Source organism: Amblyraja radiata, chromosome 20 (genome assembly GCF_010909765.2).
Source record: "Amblyraja radiata isolate CabotCenter1 chromosome 20, sAmbRad1.1.pri, whole genome shotgun sequence".
Classification (NCBI taxonomy): Eukaryota; Metazoa; Chordata; class Chondrichthyes; order Rajiformes; family Rajidae; genus Amblyraja; species Amblyraja radiata.
In genome coordinates, this window is record NC_045975.1 from 29,102,811 (window position 1) to 29,123,326 (window position 20,516).

The 20,516-nt window shown below is 44.5% G+C and overlaps 1 protein-coding gene across 1 annotated transcript in view; it reads left to right on the plus strand.

Annotated features, from left to right (window-relative positions):
- pnpla2 (patatin like phospholipase domain containing 2) overlaps positions 1-20,516 on the plus strand; it is a 47,413-nt gene that overhangs the window by 14,514 nt on the left and 12,383 nt on the right. The window contains exons 2-3 of the mRNA XM_033039170.1: positions 13,381-13,613; positions 15,303-15,368. Of these exons, the coding sequence (XP_032895061.1) occupies positions 13,381-13,613; positions 15,303-15,368 (299 nt within the window). The remainder of the gene's footprint in view (positions 1-13,380; positions 13,614-15,302; positions 15,369-20,516) is intronic.

Genomic DNA, 20,516 nt, shown 5'->3' on the forward strand with positions numbered 1-20,516 from the left:
AACTAGTGATATCTTTATAGAACTCGTGCAAGGATAGAAATGTTTTTCTATCTGCAGTGGGAGTTAACAATTCTTGATATTGAATTATCAGCCACAGCCTTATGTGAATGTAGTGTCAGCATAAAGAAAGTGTGGTTTAAATGTCATGCTACAACTCATAGAGTTTAGTTTCGGGCAGGATAGTTTTATGTCCCGTGGCATTGCTGTGCATACAGTATATGTAGTTCCTTTTTAAGGTGGTAAAATGTTTATGCTCAGACATGAGCAGGATTGGTCCAACAGAGCTGGTTCAAGGCCCTGTCCAATCTATGGGTTTGAAGTGCAAAGTTGGACCAAGTTGTAGGAAGTCAAAAGTAGCTCGGAAGGAGGTATTGATTGAGGACAAGATGGCAGTAAGACCTGTTTGTAAAGTGAAAAGGTTGAACATTTTTTGTTCCTGCATCCGGTTTCTTTTAATTCAGCTCTGGATCAATTAAACATCGTGATATGCAGAGAAGGAATGTTGTTTGCAAGCCAGAACAAGCTGTGAATTCCAGCTTGGTGCCAAGATTTTCCATTAGTTGGATAAATCTGAGGCTCTGGATACCTCACCCTCATCTTTGTCTCACTCTTTTCCTCCTTTGAAGAGGGGGGGGGGGGGGGGGAAGGAAGGATAAAGGAGAAAGCTGGGAGAGAGGAGAGGCAGGACAAAGCATGGCAGACAATTGGTTGACACAGGCATAGAGGAATTATCTTAGCAGTCCCTAAGGATTGGTAAATATTGCCTATATTGATGGAGGGATAAATATTAGCTACCACATTAGGATAATTGCAATTGCCACCCAAATTGGCCAGTAAAACAGTCAATTTTGACGAAAGATCCCGATCCGAAATGTCACCTATCCATGTTCTCCAGGGATGATGCTTGAACGATTGAGTTACTCCAGCAACTTGTGCCTTTTTAAAATATTTTCCTCTTTTTGTCACTATACAGGAGGTTGTTGCTCCATCAGTGTACTGTGGGCGTGTGTATGCCTTTGTGCGTCCAAATTATTGGGCACTATTTGAACAAGCGTTTGAACTTGTTAAATAAACATGTTCTGTTTCAAAGGTATTTTATCATCATGTGAGCTTAAGTCACTTGACCTTCCATTCTGAATTCAGTAGTCCCAGTGATTATTGAAAAACACTCATCTGTTTCTCCTATCAAATTTATAGTCACTGAACTCTGCTGCCTTCTCTTTCTGTTATTTTTACTATTTGTATTATCAACAGACTGGTCTAGCAGCTTAAAGAGGAGCGCTGACAGCACTGAAACGTCATTATTTGAACCACTGGACGAGTAAACATTCTCTCACATATTGAGCACGTTGGGACAATTTTGATCTTCAATGTACTCATGTTCAGGGGCGGCAGCGGTAGAGTTGCTGCCTTACAGTGCCAGAGACCCTGGGGTTCCATCCTGACTATAGGTGCTGTCTGTACAGAGTTTGCACGTTCTCCCTGTTACCCAATGTGTAGGTAGGAACTGCAGTCGCTGGTTTAAACTGAAGATAGACACAAAAAGCTGGAGTAACCCAGCGGGACAGGCAGCATCTCTGGAGAGAAGGAATGGGTGACATTTCCGATAGACAGGTCCCTTCTTCAGATGGGTCTCGACCCGAAATGTCACCCATTCCTTCTCTCCAGAGATGCTGCCTGTCCCCCTGAGTTACTCCAGCACTTTATATCCATCTTCCTGTTACCCATGTGGGTTTTCATCGATCACCCATTCACACAGGTTCTATGTTATTCCAATGTCTCATCCACTCCCTACACACTAGGATGAATGTTCAGAGGCCAATTACCCTGCAAACCCTCACATTATTGGATGTAGGAGCACACTGGAGAACCCAGAGGAAAACCACATGTCGCAGGGAAGAACGTGCAAACTCCACACGGACAGCACCCAAGCTCTGGTCTCTGGTACTGTGAGGCAGCGGTTCCACCAGCAGTGCTGCCCTACATTTACCATCTACATTTAAAAATGTATTTAATAATTTCAACCCACCTCTTCATCCCATTAGGACCCAAAGTGCTGGCGTAACTCTTCAGCACCTCTGGAGAACATGGATTGGTGACGTTTCGGCTTGGGATTTTTCTTCAGACTGTCTGAAGATGGATTCCCAACCTGAAACGTCACCTATCTATGTTCTCCAAGGATGCTGCCCGACCTACTGAGTTACTCCAGCACTTTGTGCCCTTTTACAAAGGAAGTATCTAGATGAGCTCTGAAATCACCTAGGTATATGTTTCAGACTGCTGAAATTGAAGTAGTATTTGTTTCCTTTTGTGTAAACCAGCATCTCTGTAGCTTCTGGTGTTCAAAAGGGAACTGCAGATGCTGGAATATCGAAGGTACACAAAATTGCTGGGGAAACTTAGCGGGTGCAGCAGCATCTATGGAGCGAAGGAAATAGGCGACGTTTCGGGCCGAAACCCTTCTTCAGACTGATGGGGGGTGGGGAAAGAAAGAAGGAAAAAGGGAGGAGGAGGAGGAGCCCGAAGGCGGGCGGATGGGAGGGTGGGAGGAGACAGCTAGAGGGTGAAGGAAGGGGAGGAGACAGCACGGGCTAGCCAAATTGGGGGAATTCAATGTTGATGCCATAAGGACGCAAGGACCCCAGACGGAATATGAGGTGCTGTTCCTCCAATTTCCGCTGTTGCTCACTCTGGCAATGGAGGAGACCCAGGACAGAGAGGTCGGATTGGGAATGGGAGGGGGAGTTGAAGTGCTGAGCCACCGGGAGGTCAGGTAGGTTATTGCGGACTGAGCGGAGGTGTTCGGCGAAACGGTCGCCCAACCTACGCTTGGTCTCACCGATGTAAATCAGCTGACATCTAGAGCAGCGGATGCAGTAGATGAGGTTGGAGGAGATACAGGTGAACCTTTGTCGCACCTGGAACGACTGCTTGGGACCTTGAATGGAGTCGAGGGGGGAGGTGAAGGGACAGGTGTTGCATTTCTTGCGGTTGTAACGGAAAGTGCCCGGGGAGGGGGTGGTGCGGGAGGGAAGGGAAGAATTGACGAGGGAGTTGCGGAGGGAGCGGTCTTTGCGGAAGGCAGACATGGGGGGAGATGGGAAGATGTGGCGAGTGGTGGGGTCACGTTGGAGGTGGCGGAGGATTATGTGTTGTATTTGCCGGCTGGTGGGGTGAAAGGTGAGGACCAGAGGGACTCTGCCCTTGTTGCGTGTGCGGGGATGGGGAGAGAGAGCAGTGTTACGGGGTATGGATGAGACCCTGGTGTGAGCCTCATCTATGGTGGTGGAGGGGAATCCCCGTTCCCTGAAGAACGAGGACATTTCCGATGCCCTGGTATGAAATGTCTCATCCTGGGAACAGATGCGGCGTAGGCGGAGGAATTGGGAGTAGGGGATGGAGTCTTTACAGGGGGCAGGGTGGGAAGACGTGTAGTCCAGATAGCCATGTGAGTCAGTGGGTTTGTAATGTATGTCGGTCAGGAGTCTGTCCCCTGCGATGGAGATGGTGAGGTCAAGGAATGGTAGGGAAGTGTCGGAAATCGTCCAGGTGTATTGGAGTGCCGGATGGAAGTTGGTGGTGAAGTGGATGAAGTCAGTCAGTTGTGTGTGGGTGCAGGAGGTGGCACCAAAGCAGTCGTCAATGTAGCGGAGGTAGAGGTCGGGGATGGGGCCCTGGTACGCCTCGAACAAGGATTGTTCAACGTACCCGACAAAGAGGCAGGCGTAGCTGGGGCCCATGCGTGTGCCCATAGCTACGCCTTGTGTTTGGAGGAAATGGGAGGAGTCAAATGTAAAGTTATTGAGGGTGAGGACCAACTCCGCTAAGCGGAGGAGAGTGTCAGTGGCTGGGTATAGGTTCTTCTTTCTTCATCTTAGTGTCTGCACTTAGTACATCTGACATTTAGTTCCTCATGGTTTGTTAAGGATGGTTTTTAAATTTGTTTTATTCTTTTAAGTCAGATTTTGGAGCCCTGGATTAGTGGGCTGGCTCATTTAGAAATCATGCTGTCAAAACTGTTTAGCAATAGTGCGAGAAAAACTAGGTCAACGAATTGGTGTTATTGTTCTGCAAAAACAAATGGATTTAACAGCATCAGCACTAGGAATCAGCCCTGTGATGCCGGGAATCAGCTTTGTCAATCCAAAACGAAGGAACGAGCTAACATCAGTTTTTGTGCTTGTTTTTAGAAAGGGTTTGAGATGAGCATTACAATAGTTATTTCTGGAATGAGCCTACAATCTGTGCACTGTTTGAAGTATCACGTTTGTGTTCAGTATTACTGAATCACATCCCTGCTCTTGTGAACTGGTCTGAAGAATCTGGTCTGAAGAAGGGTCTCGACCCGAAACGCCACCGATTCCTTCTCTCCAGAGATGTTGCCTGTCCAGCTGAGTTACTCCAGCAAGTTGTGTCTATCTTCCCTGTTCTTGCTTCACCTTTCTTTCCTATATGAGATTTGTCATTCTGCGGCTGTGGTCTTGTCAATGTGTGTGAGGAAAGATGCCTCTTCACCATTTGTATCAATTAAGTATTTAAAAAAAAAAAATTTGTTTATAGAATTAGAATAAATGACCCATGCTCAGTTTAGTTTGGAGATACAGTTTGGTAACAGGCCCTTCGGCCCACCGAGTCCACGCCGACCATCGATCACCCATTCACACTGGTTCTATGTTATCCCACTTTCGCATTCACTCCCTACACTCCAGCGGCAATTTCCAGAGGCCAATTAACCTACAAACCAAATTTACCAGTCGCACCACTATGCCGCCTACTTGTGCTGGCCTTGTAATGTACGTCATTACTGGCAAGGGCCAGTATTTGTAACCTATGTTTAATAGCTCTGAACAATGGTGTGCCAGGCCACTTTCAGGAAGATTCAACCTCATTGCTATGTATATATAATATACATAAACCAGCAGACTGGGTAAGGATGGCAAATTCCTGCACCAGAAGTACGTTATTGGCACTGAAGAAGCTGAATAGTTCCAAAGGGAGCTTGTATTTGTGGCCATTCAGGAGGGTTGAACCCAGATGATATGCATCATCCACTGAACTGTGATGGGCAGCAGTGGAATCAATTTACATGTGCATTTCATTCAAGGTTGCTGTATTAATATGTGTGTACCTGGGATGAAGCCTATGATAGTGCTGTGTTTGCATTACCAAATGCCAATGCAGTCTGTGCCCATTCATAAATATTGTTCATTACATTGACACCTATTGCCCAAAGAGATGGCATTTTGCCACTCGATAGGTCCTTCCCAAGGATGGTGGAGAACAGGACGTGCTGTTAACCTGCTGTGCCTCACGATCGCACGGTCCAGTTTTGCAACATGCTTTGTGCTTGCTCGAGAAGAGTGAGAGGACATTTGTTTTAAGAAAACACTGTCCACAACACAGGGGGAGATATTTTTTTAATAAAGAACGGGATGAGTCCATCAAATCATATTCACAGGCAACTACATGCCACAGTTTGCACTTGTTGAACTGTGCAGTTATCAGGTGGTGTAGTGACTGGCTGGCTGATGTGTTGTACCAGGGATGTTGACGCTTCTGAGCCTGCTGTATGCAGAAGCATGAAACTGAGTACAGGTCCACCGCCAATTTTCCCGGCTACCGGTGGTTCTTTAATCCGGACAAATTTCCATTAGTGCACTTGAAATCTCTCCTGGGGGTCCTACAAAAATGTGCTGCCCAGGCCGGCCGATCTCTTACCTCATCGGGACTTCTGCTGCCGATATGTGGTTCGAATGTTCCCCCATGCGGCTGGGGCTCTGGAACTCTGGCCCAGGCCAGAGACGGCAGATCCGTTCCCATAGCCGACTTCCATGGCCAATCTTTGCTCCCTGTGTCTGGGTCTCAGGTACTCCAGCCCGGCTGTAGCTGATAGTCCGTTCCCATGGCCAGCTTCCGAAGCCAACTCTGCAGGTCGGTATGTCGGCCACTTTTGGCGGCGTAGGTGGACCGTTCCGGTATCATTTGACTCCTCTCGGAGGATGGGACCTTTGTTGGTCCGGCACAATGGTAATCTGGCAAGGCTTTGGAAACAAAAGTGCCGGAAAATCAGTGGTGGACCTGTACCAAAGATTTTTGTTGAATGCTAAGCACAAAAATCATGAGAAAACAGGCAGCATGTTTGTGGCTTTTACGCAACATTGCAGAGGCTTGCAAGTTATATTATCGTGGTTTTCAAATTCCCCAGAGTCAGCAGGATGATACAATGAGGAGATCCATGGACATTTTGAAGTTTAACTTTGAATGATCTCTTTGTTCATTCATTTACACCAACAGAATGTGGAAAAGCAACAAGCTTGCATCCCAGCTATAACCCAGTCTAGTTACTGATAATTCCAGTGAACTCAAATCAATGGTAGCACTTTTTCTGAGTTGGAAAATCTCACCGTTGGAATTGAACCTACAATCTACCTTGGTGAGTGTAAGAAATCCCATCATACCAACCAAATTAATCATTGAATTTTGCCTAGTTTTTTTTGCATCCATTTTTCCATCAACATACAGAGTTAAAAATAAGTGCACTGCATCACAGAAACAAGATGTGCACAAATCAAGGCTGGGTTCTCCGCCATAAAGGTGACTGTACTTCAAAATTAGCTTATTGGTAAGAAATACTTTGCGACCTTTCTTACTTCCAAAGGCTGCAGTCTCAATGAAGCCCCTACTGTGGGTTTTTTAGGAAGTGGCACAGTGCCGGATTTACGTATAAGCTAAACAAGCTATAGCTTAGGGCCCCCACTTTCTAGGGGGCCCCCCGAAAAAATTGATGGGCCTCGAGATCTAGGGGGGCCTCCGGCCAAGGCAGAACACCTACCGTTCAACTCTGGGAGGCCCCCCTCTCTATCTCTCTCTCTCTCTCCATCTCCCCCCGGCCGCCGTGCTCCGCTCGCTCCTCATCCGCCGGCACGGCAAGCCGCCTTGCACATGCGCACAACCACGGCCAGCACATCATCGGCCGCCCTGCGCATGCGCACTGCAACGGCAACTGGTCGGCGCTGGGCACTTTCTCCCTCGCTTTGAATTGTGGGAGATTTGGCCGCCATGGCTGTCCGGTCGTTGGGGGCCTCACAAGTGGAACAGCTTAGGGCCTCTCTTCATCTAAATCCGGCACTGAAGTGGCATTTGATATACTTCCCTCGGTCTGTTGTTCCCAAGGCTCAGTGCCATTCCTCAGTATATAATCTGAGATAGAAATGAATACACAGAGGCGCGGATCAAAACTGATCTACATAACTCAAAAAATGTGAAGTTATTCCTGGATTAATGAATCTGCACTTGTGCTTCCAAAGACAGGATTTAATTTTGACCTGACCAATGTAGGCAACTTCCACATAGAGTAGAGGCATTTTTCCACAGATGTGCAAGTAACTTCATTACTTGAGCCCTTCCTCCTTCTGAAAGATTTGTTAAATCTCCTGGTAGCTCCTGGAGAGCTACCAGGAGATCAAATAATTCCTGATCTAAACATGTGAAAGGCGGTGGGTATGACTAAAGAGAAGACCTACCAAAAAGACTGAACCTTGGGAAGAAATCGTAAAGTAGACCACATTCTGTTTGCATTCTTGGCAGTAGCGTCCGATTGTTGGTGATGTTTACATGAAGGAACTTGAAGCTCTCCACCATCTCCACTTCATGAAGGAGGATGTCAGAGGTACTTTAGTCATTGAGTCGTGCTACCTTTTTTTTCTTTGGCATTGGGGTGATTGAGTTTCTAAAAAGCAACCATTTTGATTATAAAATGCAGTGCCCCAAGAGACCAGTATAGAAACTTCCAGGAAAATAATTAAGAAAATGTGAAGAAATATCCAAACCCAACAAACTTCATTACACCCACATAACATCAAAACAATGAACACACTGCATCCTCATACAATTTCTTTGGAAAGTTTAACACAATATTCTCATAAACATCTACAGTAGCTCTGAACAATCACTCAGATAAAAGTTTTGTGGAAGACAATATCTCGATAATTCTTTTAAATTCCATTAAATCTAATTGTCAAATCATTTCAACACACATTCAACATTCCTCCTATCTGCTGTGACTTTCAAGGGGAGAAATGAGCTAGGATTATGACATCAATATGGGAAAGATGCCGAAGGAAAACAATGTATGTTTAATAAGAGCAGAGGAGAATTTTGGGGAAATGAAGAAATAGTTTTAGAAACCACATGCTGAGGAAATGAAGACATGTGTTGGTTGTTATTTTACTGTCTGTTGTCTCAGTATATTATTAGATGCACCAGTATATAATCAGAAAAAAGATACAGATCATTGAACCAGAGGCAAAATTTAAAAAAAACATTTGTCACCAACTGGGTTCTACTGTTGAAACTGTATATTTTTATTCATTACTTCTCTTTTATATCATTTCACTCTCCAAACTCAGGCTATTACATTAGTCCTCTCACAAGATCCACTTAAAATAGAGTCAAATGGTAAAGGAGTATTATTTGACTGCAATAGCGTGTTAGAGGATTATAAAGATATACTGTATGTCCTTTGGCACAACTCAATCGTGTGACCAAGGTGTCATGCCGAACTAGCCCCATTTGTCCATATCCCTCTAAACCTTTCACATCCATGAATCTAACCAAATGTCTTTAAAACATTTAGTTTATCCCATTAATTTCCCTTGACTGTCCTTTCCAAATAATGTTCTTCCAATTATTTAACCAGTTTTCATTGAAAGTTACTGTTCAATTTGTTTCACCAAACAATGCATTCATTCAGCCTGAAGAAGGGTCTCGAACCAAAACGTCATCCATTCCTTCACTCCAGAGATGCTGCCGGTCCCGCTGAGTTACTCCAGCATTTTGTGTCAACCCTAGGTAACCTATTGTTTGAACGTACAAATTCTCTGTCTGTCCTGTTTCGTCTCCCCTGTTAGAGTCATGGAGGCATACAGCATGGAAGCAGGCCCTTTGGCCCAACACGTCCATGCCGATTATGATGCCCCATCGAAACTAGTCCCATGTATCTTGTCATCATCTGCTAGCAGCTACTACTCCCTGCTACTTCTTTTGTTTAGTTTAGTTTAGAGATACAGCGTGGAAACAGGACCTTTGGCACACCAGGTCCGCGAGGCCATCTATCACCCGTACACTAATTCTATATTACCCCAGTTTTAAATTCTACCCACTAGGAGCAATTTACAGAAGCCAATTAACCTACATACCTTTAACCTACAACCCACATACATATCTTTGGATGATGGAGAAAACCAGAGCACCAAGAGGACCCCCACATGGACATCGAGAGAATGTACAAACTCCATACAGACAGCACCCGTGGTCATGATCAAACCCAGGCCTCTGGTGCTGTAAGGCAGCAACTCTACCGTGGCACCACTGTGCCACACCACATCCCCCTATTTATAAATGTATCCTTCATAAATTCCATACTGCATTAAAGCTCCCTGTAATCATCTGTCTGGGATCATCATAGGTTCATTTGCTCATTCTTTATTCAAGGATCGTGATAAACTGTCAAGTGACAATGTGACCAGTAATTTCTGTAAGCAAACCTCCGACCTTGAAAATTAATATTTCACTAAGCAACTTTCTGATAAATGATAGAGTGACGTCAAGGCTTGTAGCATAAACTATTTTGTTGTGTGCCCTCTTTCGATATAATTTTGTGGTTCCTTGTTTATTTATTATACTGTCTCTATGAAAAGCAGAGCCCCCAGGCAAAATGAATCTAGTTTATGTTGGATAAAGAGCAAATTTATTACTTTCAACGATTTGCATTAATTTCCTGTTTATACAACAAAGGAATTTGAGCCTTGGGAAGAAGGCGGCTAATATGTTAAATGACGCGTCCTATAAACCCACAGTTGGGCTTACATTGAGACTGCAGTCCTTGGAAGTAAGAAAGGTCATAAAGTATTCCTCAACAATAAGCTGATTTTGAAGCAGTCACCTCTGCAGTGGAGAACTTAGCCTTGATTTGTGCACATCCCATTATCCCATGAACCATAATGGAAAGTACTTTTTTTAACTGTATGTTTGTTGAAGGAAAAATGTAGGCAAAGAAATTGGGTGAAATTCAATGATTTTCTTTTGTTAGTTTGATGGAATTTCTTAAACTCACCTTCAAACGGCAACTTTTTACTTCATAAAGCATTTCCAGCACTTCAATGTAGATGAACGTTCAATTGCAGTGGTGAGACTTTCCCTCTGCCTAGGCATTGAAGAGGGAATCGCACGCTAACCAGGACATGGGCATCATGGCTTCATGTGGCCTCACTCAAGCTTGGAGATGTTCCTTGTTAACTTTCTGAAGGTTGTCTCCCCTATCAATGGGATACAGCGAGGTGGAGCAATAGCTCTCTTTTTAACCCTCTCAGACCATGGCAGATCGGTCTGCCGAAGTGACCTTCAGAATCTATCTCTACATCGGATCTTGTTATCTTCCGGTTTGGCGGTCATCTATTTGCGCAAAAACGGTACGCGATAGCGCTACTATTTTTCGCCAGCGTACTCACCGTTCTCCTGTGCTGCGATCGCACCAGGTTCCGTTCAGATTGGTGGAAGGTGGTAAGAGTTATCGAGGTTTAAAAATCTTAAAAACCACGCAGGCTCAGATTGATTGCCTCTCTTGCCATTCAGCGCCGCGGGGATTGGTCCCTTCCACTGTCACTCTGTGGGATGGTCCTACCCTTCCTGCACCATTGCGGCTTTACTGCAGCTGCGGGAGGCTCTGGATGGCTGGCGGAGGTCTCCAACCGGACACAATTTTCGGAGGGAGGGACCGGAAACAGTCCGACCCAGCCCGACCCAACCCAGCCCAGCCAGCGCGGAGTCGTAGATGGCGCCGATGTCTCCAAACGGAAAGTGGAGACTCTGATCCCGGCGGAGGAGAACGACCAGCGAAGTGGACAGCGACCAGCGACCAGCGCCCGCTGTGAGTCCCCATCGCACCGCCAACCTCTTCCCCTCTGGTCCCCTCTGAAGATTTATACTGCACTTGCTGACTGTGTCCCAATGAGTTTCTGCATTGGAGCACATTGTAAGGGGTGGAATGAAGGACCAGGATTTCTTAAACACTTTCACTGACTTTCCACAACCCCATTCATTTGTGAGCTGGTACATTGACTGCATCAACCACAGGAACACAGTCCCACTAAACTCCTTGATGCTGTGTGTTTTCACTACTTGAAATTGTGCATCTCCTTCTTGAAGATTCACCATCCTTGGTTACTTGTTCTAAAAAGCAAAGAGAGGTTGTGTAGTGCTGGTGACATGTTAGAAGTGGCAATTTGTTGGAGATTCATGTGGGTGGGAAGATACCAGTGTTCCGCATTTCTAACTTTGCCAAGGCTGGAAACCATGACTTCCCACTGCACTTTCCTGAGCTGGATTTGTATGTTAACCCGTACTTGTTGTTAACTGTACTCTGATGTAACTGTATCTGCTGAATGCTGGCCATCTTTCAAATACAATTTGGCAGCAGCAGGCTGGAAACCGAACCAAAGTACTTCAAATGTGCCCGCAAATCTTGGACAGAAATGCTACAAAGAGCCAAAATAAAGGCAGGGTTTGTTGTGGATGTCCACTGTTTTAGCAATTCAAAACAGAATCTGGGTCTTAAACTGGGACGGAGTGAGGCATTGTGTTGGTTGGGTACAACATTCTAGGCACAAGAAGAAGTTGGAAGTTTACGTAAGTGCCAACAAACACAACTGTGCAAGAAGACACTGGGGTAATGAGTGCACATTTGTACCTCCCTAAATTTGGGCAGTTAAACTCCTTGAATCAGAAAGATGATTTTATTTATTACTTGTCGGCCATTTTCTAGTCTTTGACCCAGTGCCTTGATGCAGATTGATATGTTGTATTAAAAACAAATTTGCTGTACTATCAAATGCTAGAGTACATTTACCTTTAATTTCACATCAGGAAAGTTTCTTTCAGACAAGCCTACAGAAAAATAAATGTCTGTCTTGTCAGAAGTTGGTAAAAGGAAGAGGAAGATTAACAGTTGATTAACCCGTAGCTACAGAATACCTTCACAAGAGGCAAAGATATAGGAGTTACTCTGCACCCTCATAGTCCTGGAAAGATGAGTAGATCAGAGACAAAGAACTCTGGGAGGAACAGAATCATTGATGCGATGAACACCTTTATGTTTATTTTTACATTTATATCCATCTATCTTCCATCCTAAAAGTAAGGAGCTGTGCAAGTCATTGATTCAATCAGTCTCAGTATGATCTCTCTTATAGCGATGTCTCTTGGTTCTTGGTTTCCCGGTCCTCCAAAAATATTCCAAATGGAATTAATACTGGAGGTGGCGGAGGGTGGACTTAAGCGAAAAAGTGTTCTTGGAGAAAAAGAGCTACCTTAAATTTAGTTGTATCTGGTTGGGTAACTATGGTAGGGGGAAGACTATTCCATGCTTTAATTGTGCGGGGGAAGAATGAATTGCTGTATACATCTGTCTTGGTAGCTGGTATCTCAAATCTTATAGTGATCCCATTTCACTCCTACTATCAGGAAGGTACAGGGGTCTGAAAACTGGGACTAAAGGTTCAACATTAGCTTCTTCCGAAGAACCATCAGGCCTTTAAACACTACTCAACGCAGTCAGGGGTTATGAAGAGAAGGCTGGAGAATGGGGTTAGGAGGGAGTAATAGATCAGCCATGATTGAATGGTGGAGTAGACTTGATGGGTCGAATGACCTAATTCTACTCCTATTACTTAAGATCTTATGATCTTATGAACTATGAACTATGGACTGTCTTTAGTTGCACTGAGGACTCTGGGACTTTTGTACATACTGGGGTTATTGAAATATTGCTTATACATTATTTATATGAACTGTGTTTACAGACCTATGTGCTGCTGTAAGTAAGTGCTGTTGCATTGTTCCATTGTCAGTACTTCTGGCAATTAAGCACTCTTGACTGACCGATTGACATTGTTTAGTCTGATTTAGATTAGATAAACAGCGTTGAAATAGGCCCTTTGGCCCACTGAGTCCGAGTTGACCAGAGATCCCCTGTACACCAGTTCTAATCTACACACTAGGGGTAATTTACAGAAGCCAATTAACCAGCAAATCTTCACGTCTTTGAAGAGTGAGGAAATCGGAGCACCCGGAGAAAACCCACACGGTCACAGTGAGAAAGTACAAACTCTGTACAGACAGCACCTGTAGTCAGGATCAAACCCGGGTGTCTGGCACGGTAAGGCAGCAATTCTACCCCTGCGCTACTGTGCTGCCCTGGTTAATACGTCGTAGCGAACTGTATGGAATAGTAGACACAGGCATAAAATGAGTACATGACTGGTATTGCAGAAGCTTGAGATAAATTTACACTTGACAAACTTTCTTTAAAACAATATTTTGCAGGAGAATCTGGTGCAAATATTATTGATGTTGCTAAGGAGGCACGCAAGAGATTTCTGGGCCCTCTGCACCCTTCCTTTAACATGGTGAAGGTTATCCGTAGCCGGCTTTACAAGGGGCTCCCAGACAACGCACATGAGTTGGCAACTGGTCGGTTGGGCATTTCGTTGACCCGTGTGTCCGATGGAGAGAATGTACTGGTGACGGTGTTTAACACTAAAGAGGAGCTGGTGCAGGTAAATTAAAACTATTTTGTCGTTGTTATTCTCAGTCTTAGTTTAGAGATACAACGCAGAAACAGGTCCTTCGGCCCACCGAGTTCACCCCGTAGACTAACACTATCCGACACACAGGAACAGTTTACAATTTTACCAAAGCCAATTAACTTACAAACCTGTACGTATTTGGAACGTGGGAAGAAACCTGAGCACCCTAAGGAAACCCCTTTCAAACACAGGGACAATGTAGAAACTCCGTACAGACAGCACCTGTGGTCAAGATCGAACTCGGGTCTCTGGCGTTTTAAGGTAGCAACTCTACCGCTACGCCACCGTACCATTCATCTAGAGCATTTAGTTGAACAGCAAAAGATCTAATCAATGATAGTTTCACCTTTGTAAGATCCTATTGATTCACATGAATCATATCCTTTTGTTTATATTTGTGGTTTTCATTGTGATTCTTGTGATTCTTTGAGATGGTTAATCAGGGGCAGTGTTTTCACTGGTTTTGAGTTTGTTTAAGTTTGGTCTGAAATGGATCTGTTGTTTTGGCCACTATGTGGAATTATATAATTGTTTTTCCTTCCTCTTTTTCCAGCTCATGAGTCAAACTTGGCTGAATTCCACTCAATAGTAAAATATAATTTTATTTTACATTGTAATGGTTGTGTTTACATAATATGTTCATATGCCAGGAATATCTTGCATTGCTTCATGCAGTGATGTGGGTCTGTAACTGTTATATATGAGGTAGTTAAAGTTATGGACTCGCAGAAATATGCAGCAAACATTAGGCCCTTCGACCCAACTCGTCAATGCTGACCAAGTTGCCTAACCAGGCTACTCCCATGTGGCTTTGCCAGGCACATATCCTTCCAAACGTTTCCTATCCATGTACCTTTCTACAGTAGGCAGCAGCCATTTTGCAGACAATACAGAAAACATTTTGCATTCTTCAAAACCCCACAATTGTTAACAACTGAACAATAAATTGTTATTCAAGGCAGAAAACCTGCACCAGACCACCTGGAGAATTCTGCTCTCATTCAAAAATTATAATGAAAGAATGTATACATGTGTTAGTTGCATAAAATTACGCACATATAGGGTATCTGTTGTCTGATTATGTACTCGGAAATCAATGAAGAATTTGCATGTAATACATGCTGAGATTAACTTAATTTGATTAAATAAAAAATAATTACCGGTAGTTATTCTGGTGCGCTTGTTTTCATGGGATGTAGCAGTAACTCTTTAAAAATGTATTATGGCTATACTATATGCATGAATGTTCCCAATTGAACAAAATTAATGAAGCAAATACCATTCTATATTCCTCAAGTTTAGTCTAGTTTAGTTTAGAGATGTAGCATGGAAAACAGGCCCTTCGGACTCCCGAGTCCACGCTGACCATTGATCACCATTCACACTAGTTCTTTGGCTTGTGAGTTCAAAAAGGGGAAAATAAAATCAAGTGCATAATTCTAAATTACAAATCAATATCAGGCCAAACAATTAGATCTCAAAATCAGTTTTTACTCCAAAACTTGGTATCTTCAGTGAATAAAAGATTTACGGCCCTTGACTCCCCACTGGTAAAGATTCCACTTGATCACTTTCCCTTGATTTCCACTAAAGTGTAAGAATTCAGATTAAAGTGGTATCCTTCGCAGCTCATCAAGAAAATATTTTGATTGTTTGCAGGCCTGCATTTGCAGCACATTTATCCCCGTGTACTGTGGACTAATACCACCAACACTGCAAGGAGTGGTAAGTTGAACTGTGACCGGAGAGTAAAAGGAATTATCTGTAATTTGATTGAGGAAATAAATAATATTTGCAACTTCAACCCACGGAAATGCAAACTAGTTGGAGCTTATCTGCCTCTTTTTCCAAATAATGGATTATCCCCACCAGATAAAGTTTTATCATTATAAATTTCCTCGCCTTGTTTCTTTTGTTTTTCTTTTCCATTGGAAGGCAATTTCTCCTCATGAACATCTTTATTGTGCTTACAAAGGACCATTCATAAACTCACCCGTGTGATTGCATAGAGAGTAATTATAAACAAGTTGCAGCAAGCATCTGATCCTGTGAGCCTTCTCTAATTTAGGCATCCTGTGACTGATTCAGACATTCTGGTTGGGATGGTTAGAGGTTACAGGTGCACAACCTTTTATCCGAAAGCCTTGGGACCAGACACTTGTCGGATTTCGGAATTTTTCGGATTTCCGAATGGAAGATTTTTAGCGTAGATTAGGTAGGTAGCGCGGGCGGCTTGAAAAGTCTGGAGCGGCTGCCTCCTCCCCGGAGACCGGGGAATCATTGCATAAATGTTAGTCAGTTAGTTTGGAGGGATTTTATGTGGTGGGGGGGGGTGAAGGGGGAAACTTTAATTCTTAGTCCCCTACCTGGTCGGAGAGGCGGGGAGCGGGCAATGCCTTACCGGGTCGCCGTGCAGTAAGCTACGGAGTGCTGTGGCCGCCGACTCCCAACATCGCGGAGCTGGGGGCTGCGGGCGTCCGGCCGCGGTTGGAGCTCCGACCCCGGCAACTCTACCCCTGGCTGCGCGGCGCTCCAAATCCAGCGCGGCCCGCGGCCGGACGCCCGCAGCCCCAGCGTCGCGATGTTGGGAGTCGGCGGCGTCGCAGCGCTGGGATACCAGCGGGGAGCGGGCAATGCCTTACCAGGTCGCCGTGCGGTAAGCTGTGGCCGCCGACACACAACATGTCGGCGGCCACAGCGGTGCTGGGGCTGCGGGCGTCCGGCCGCGGTCCGCGCTGGATTTGGAGCGCCGCGCAGCCAGGGGTAGAGTTGCTGGGGTTCGGAGCTACAACCGGCGCCGCCCGCGGCCGGACGCCCGCAGCCCCAGCTGGGAGTCGGCGGCCACAGCGCTCCGGAGCTTACTGCACGGCGACCCGGTAAGGCATTGACCGCTCCCCGCCTCTCCGACCAGGTAGGGGACTAAGAATTAAAGTTTCCCCCTTCACATAAAAGCCCTCCAAACTAACTGACTAACATTTAAGCAATGATTTACAGATGTTTAAGTGTCTCCCCGGTCTCCGGGGAGGAGGCAGCCGCTACAGTAGTACAGACCTGGGTTGACCGTGGGTCGTTTTGGGTCAAGTTTGGCGCCAAACGCGAGCTTTGGTGTGCAGACGACATCCTGGAAAAAATGTCCGGTTTTCGGAGTTTTTCGGTTTCCGGAACTCCGGATAAAAGGTTGTGCACCTGTATTAGATTCTTGCATATCATGACACAAACTGATTTTTTATGGTTATTAATCCATTTTCAGCTGTATTAAACTGAACCACGATGCCTCACATAACAACATCACAGCATGTTTTTAAAGTCAACTTTATATTTAAAATATTCCTGTTGAGATGCACCAACTTGCAGCAGACTAGGAATGGGCCCTGGACTGTGCTTTGTCTATATCGATCAGCTATGTGGCATCTTTAGAAAAACCCTTGTAGAGGTATTGATGGATTTTTATGCTCCTGCTTCCATACATTCATATATTCAATGTAATTTCCCAATAAATTAACAAACCCATTGCAAAAGGTGGTGGAAATTTGAGGCTGAAATTAGATTTGCCGTAGAACAAGTTTCCATAATCTTTTCTGTTTGTTCAAAAACAAAATTACACAGTCAGCTAGTTCCTGCCCACAAAACCGGCTGCTTTCCAAGTGTCTATTAATCACCATGGTGAGATTCTGATAAATGTGCTCATTTACTTTTCGTAATGGAGATTTAAAAAATTAAGCTTTTCCATTGGTACAAGGATACCAATGGGCATGTTCTAAATGGTTTTGAGTTTTTTTTTTGTTTAGCTAAAATAATATGACTATATCATGAAATACTTTAAGAAATAGGTTAATAGGTTCTTGAAGATGATGACTTAGAAACTATCTTTTGTTTTTGGTGATCAACCCATTTTCAGCTGTATTAAACTGTTCCACAATGTCACAGTGTTTTATTAGGTAGATAATTGGCCAAGCAATATGCATAAAAACTTGGACATAAACTGATGATAAGGACTTATCAAAATTAGTGAAAATATGGAGGCATTTAAAACCTTCTAACATATCTATCATTTATGTCTTTAAAATCATAATTTCTCCTTCTCTGGAAAAAAAAATAGGGATTCCCTGGGCAATAGTCACGTGTAACTAATGTGAGGGGTTTCCTATACCTAATGGGACAGATCTCTCAATGATTCTCAGTGAGGAGGCATTGGGAGCTCATAGTTTCTTCTCGTGTACCACAGTGCACATTTCATTATTGGGAGGCTGACATCTCGCCACTCAGACCTTTCTATTGTAACTAGCTAATTCTACCCCTGAACAACCTGGGAATGTCAGACCTCAGATAGTTGCCTCCGACCACCGTGCTTTGCTCTGGGATACAATGACACACCTATTGCGTTTTGATGTTTAAGCTGGATCCTTGCTTTACAAGGCTTTCTAACAGCAATAATGGGCGCAAAGAACATATCAGTTTGCCCAGCACTCAATTCTTCCTCTTCCAGAAAGCCAATGTGGAATCTGCAAAGGGGTAGAACATATACTATTCCTTGTGTTCCTGAGCGGTGTAAAAGAAAGAATGATTACGTGCGTCACAGTGCGTGCATGTTCAATCAAAGATCCTTGCTGAAAACCTATTTGCACCTTATTAAAGCATCCACTTCTAGGTATTATTTGTTGTGTTTACTTGATAAGTGTTTGGGTTTATTACTTGGATTGGCACGAAATTGGAGTTGAACTGCAATAGAATATGAGTACTCTAATCATTAACCAAAGTCCTTGCTGTTACACAGTTGAAACAACGTATGACCCCTGAGTCATACTTGGGAATGAAGCTTCAGTTCAGAGAATCGGACTTACTTGTAAAAGGTCAACATCAAGTAAACATGGCAATTTGTTCTCTGCTGCTGCGTCTTTATATTTTCAGGTGACGTGTGTGAAGCCTTCATCACATGCCTCAAATTGTTCACTTCTGGTCATGCACAAGTAATCAAAATACTACTTTAGGATTTTGCCATTTAAGAGTTTTGGGTTAAGAAGCACCACTAAGGTAAAGCTGCACCACTCTCTCATATTGTACACACAGGAGTTCATGGTGACATTGTGGCATCCGTCAATGTGGCCACGAAATAGAAACACAATGGTCATTTTCTGACCTTTCTTTGCAGTTCACGTGCAGTAGACATTATTTTTGAAACTCTGAGACGTGCCAAACATCGTAATGATCCTTATCAGTTGGGCATGATATTTTCTTTCTAACTCATTTTCAGCCATGCCAAAATATTGGGGTCTTTTGGCTACATCCATACCCTCCTTCTCTGTCATAAAGATATGTGGAAATTGCTTTTCAGATGTCAATGCATTTATTTTCTCCATGGACAAGCAATAATGCCAAGTTGATTTGTTTAAGAAGGAACTGCAGATGCTGGAAAATCGAAGGTAGACAAAAATGCTGGAGAAACTCAGTGGGTGAGGCAGCATCTATGGAGCAAAGGAAATAGGCAACGTTTCGGGCCAAAACCATTCTTCAGTCTGAAGAAGGGTTCGGCCCGAAACGTTGCCTATTTCCTTCACTCCATAGATGCTGCCTCACCCACTGAGTTTCTCCAGCATTTTTGTCTATGCCAAGTTGATTTGTTCCCTTTGCAGACTTCTTGTCCACCTGTATGATTTTTAAAATATTGTTTTCAGAGATACGTCATAGAAATTTGCCCCACCGGGTTCACACCAACCATCAGTTACCCATTCACACTAGTTCTATGTTGTCCCACTTTCACATCCACTCCCTACACAGTAGGGGTAATATTACAGAAGCCAATTAACCCGCACATCTTTAGGATGTGGGAGGAAACCAGAGCACTCGGGTGAACCCACGTGGTCACAGAGAGAACGAGCAAACTGCACGGATAGCACCCGAGGTCAGGACTGAACTCGTGTCTCTGGCGATGTAATGCTGTAGCTCTACCAGCTGCACCACCGTGCTGCTATTGAACAAATCAGCATAATGAAGGGTCTACAATATTTTTAAATATTACTGAGCAAGTAGAACATGCATGTTGGTAAATGTAACAACATTAGCACATATTGGACAGGTCTACACCAATACTGAATGTAACAACATTAGCACATATTGGACAGGTCTGCACCAATCATAAAGATCTATAGTTTAAGAAAGAACTGCAGATGCTGGAAAAATCGAAGTTAGACAAAAATGCTGGAGAAACTCAGCAGGTGAGGCAGCATCTATGGAGCGAAGGAATAGGTGACGTTTCGAGTCGCGACCTGAACCAAACATCACCTATTCCTTCACTCCATCGATGCTGCCTCACCCGCTGAGTTTCTCCAGCATTTTTGTCTATAAAGATCTATAGGATCAGTAAAGACCCGGATTCGATCCTGAATACGGATGCTGTCTGCACGGAGTTTGAACGTTTGCCCTGTGACCGCGTGGGTTTTCTCCGGGTGCTCCAGTTTCCCCCTACACTTCAAAGACGCGCAGGTTTGTTGGTTAATTGGCTTCGGTAAAATTGTCCGTGGTATGTAGGGTAGTGCTAGTGTGGGGCGATTGCTGGTCGGCGCGGACTCAGTCATTCGAGGGCCCGTTTGCACGCTGAATCTCTGAAGTCTAAAGGACCTGTCCCACCAGCATGCACCTGCATGCAGCAAGCGCGACCAAACCAGAAGCGGGAGCCGCGCGGAGGTCGAGTGAGTGACACAGCGTCGAGGCGGCTGCGGGCCGGCAGGCCGTTGCCGCTCGGAATTTTTAAATACGGTCAGTTTTTCAGAGCCCCGCGCGATGTCGGGACCAGCCCCGCACAACTCGGCTCCGGCAATCGAAGTGGGACCGGCCCCACGAGGCCGTACGGCTCAAGCGATCACGTTAGGTCGCGCT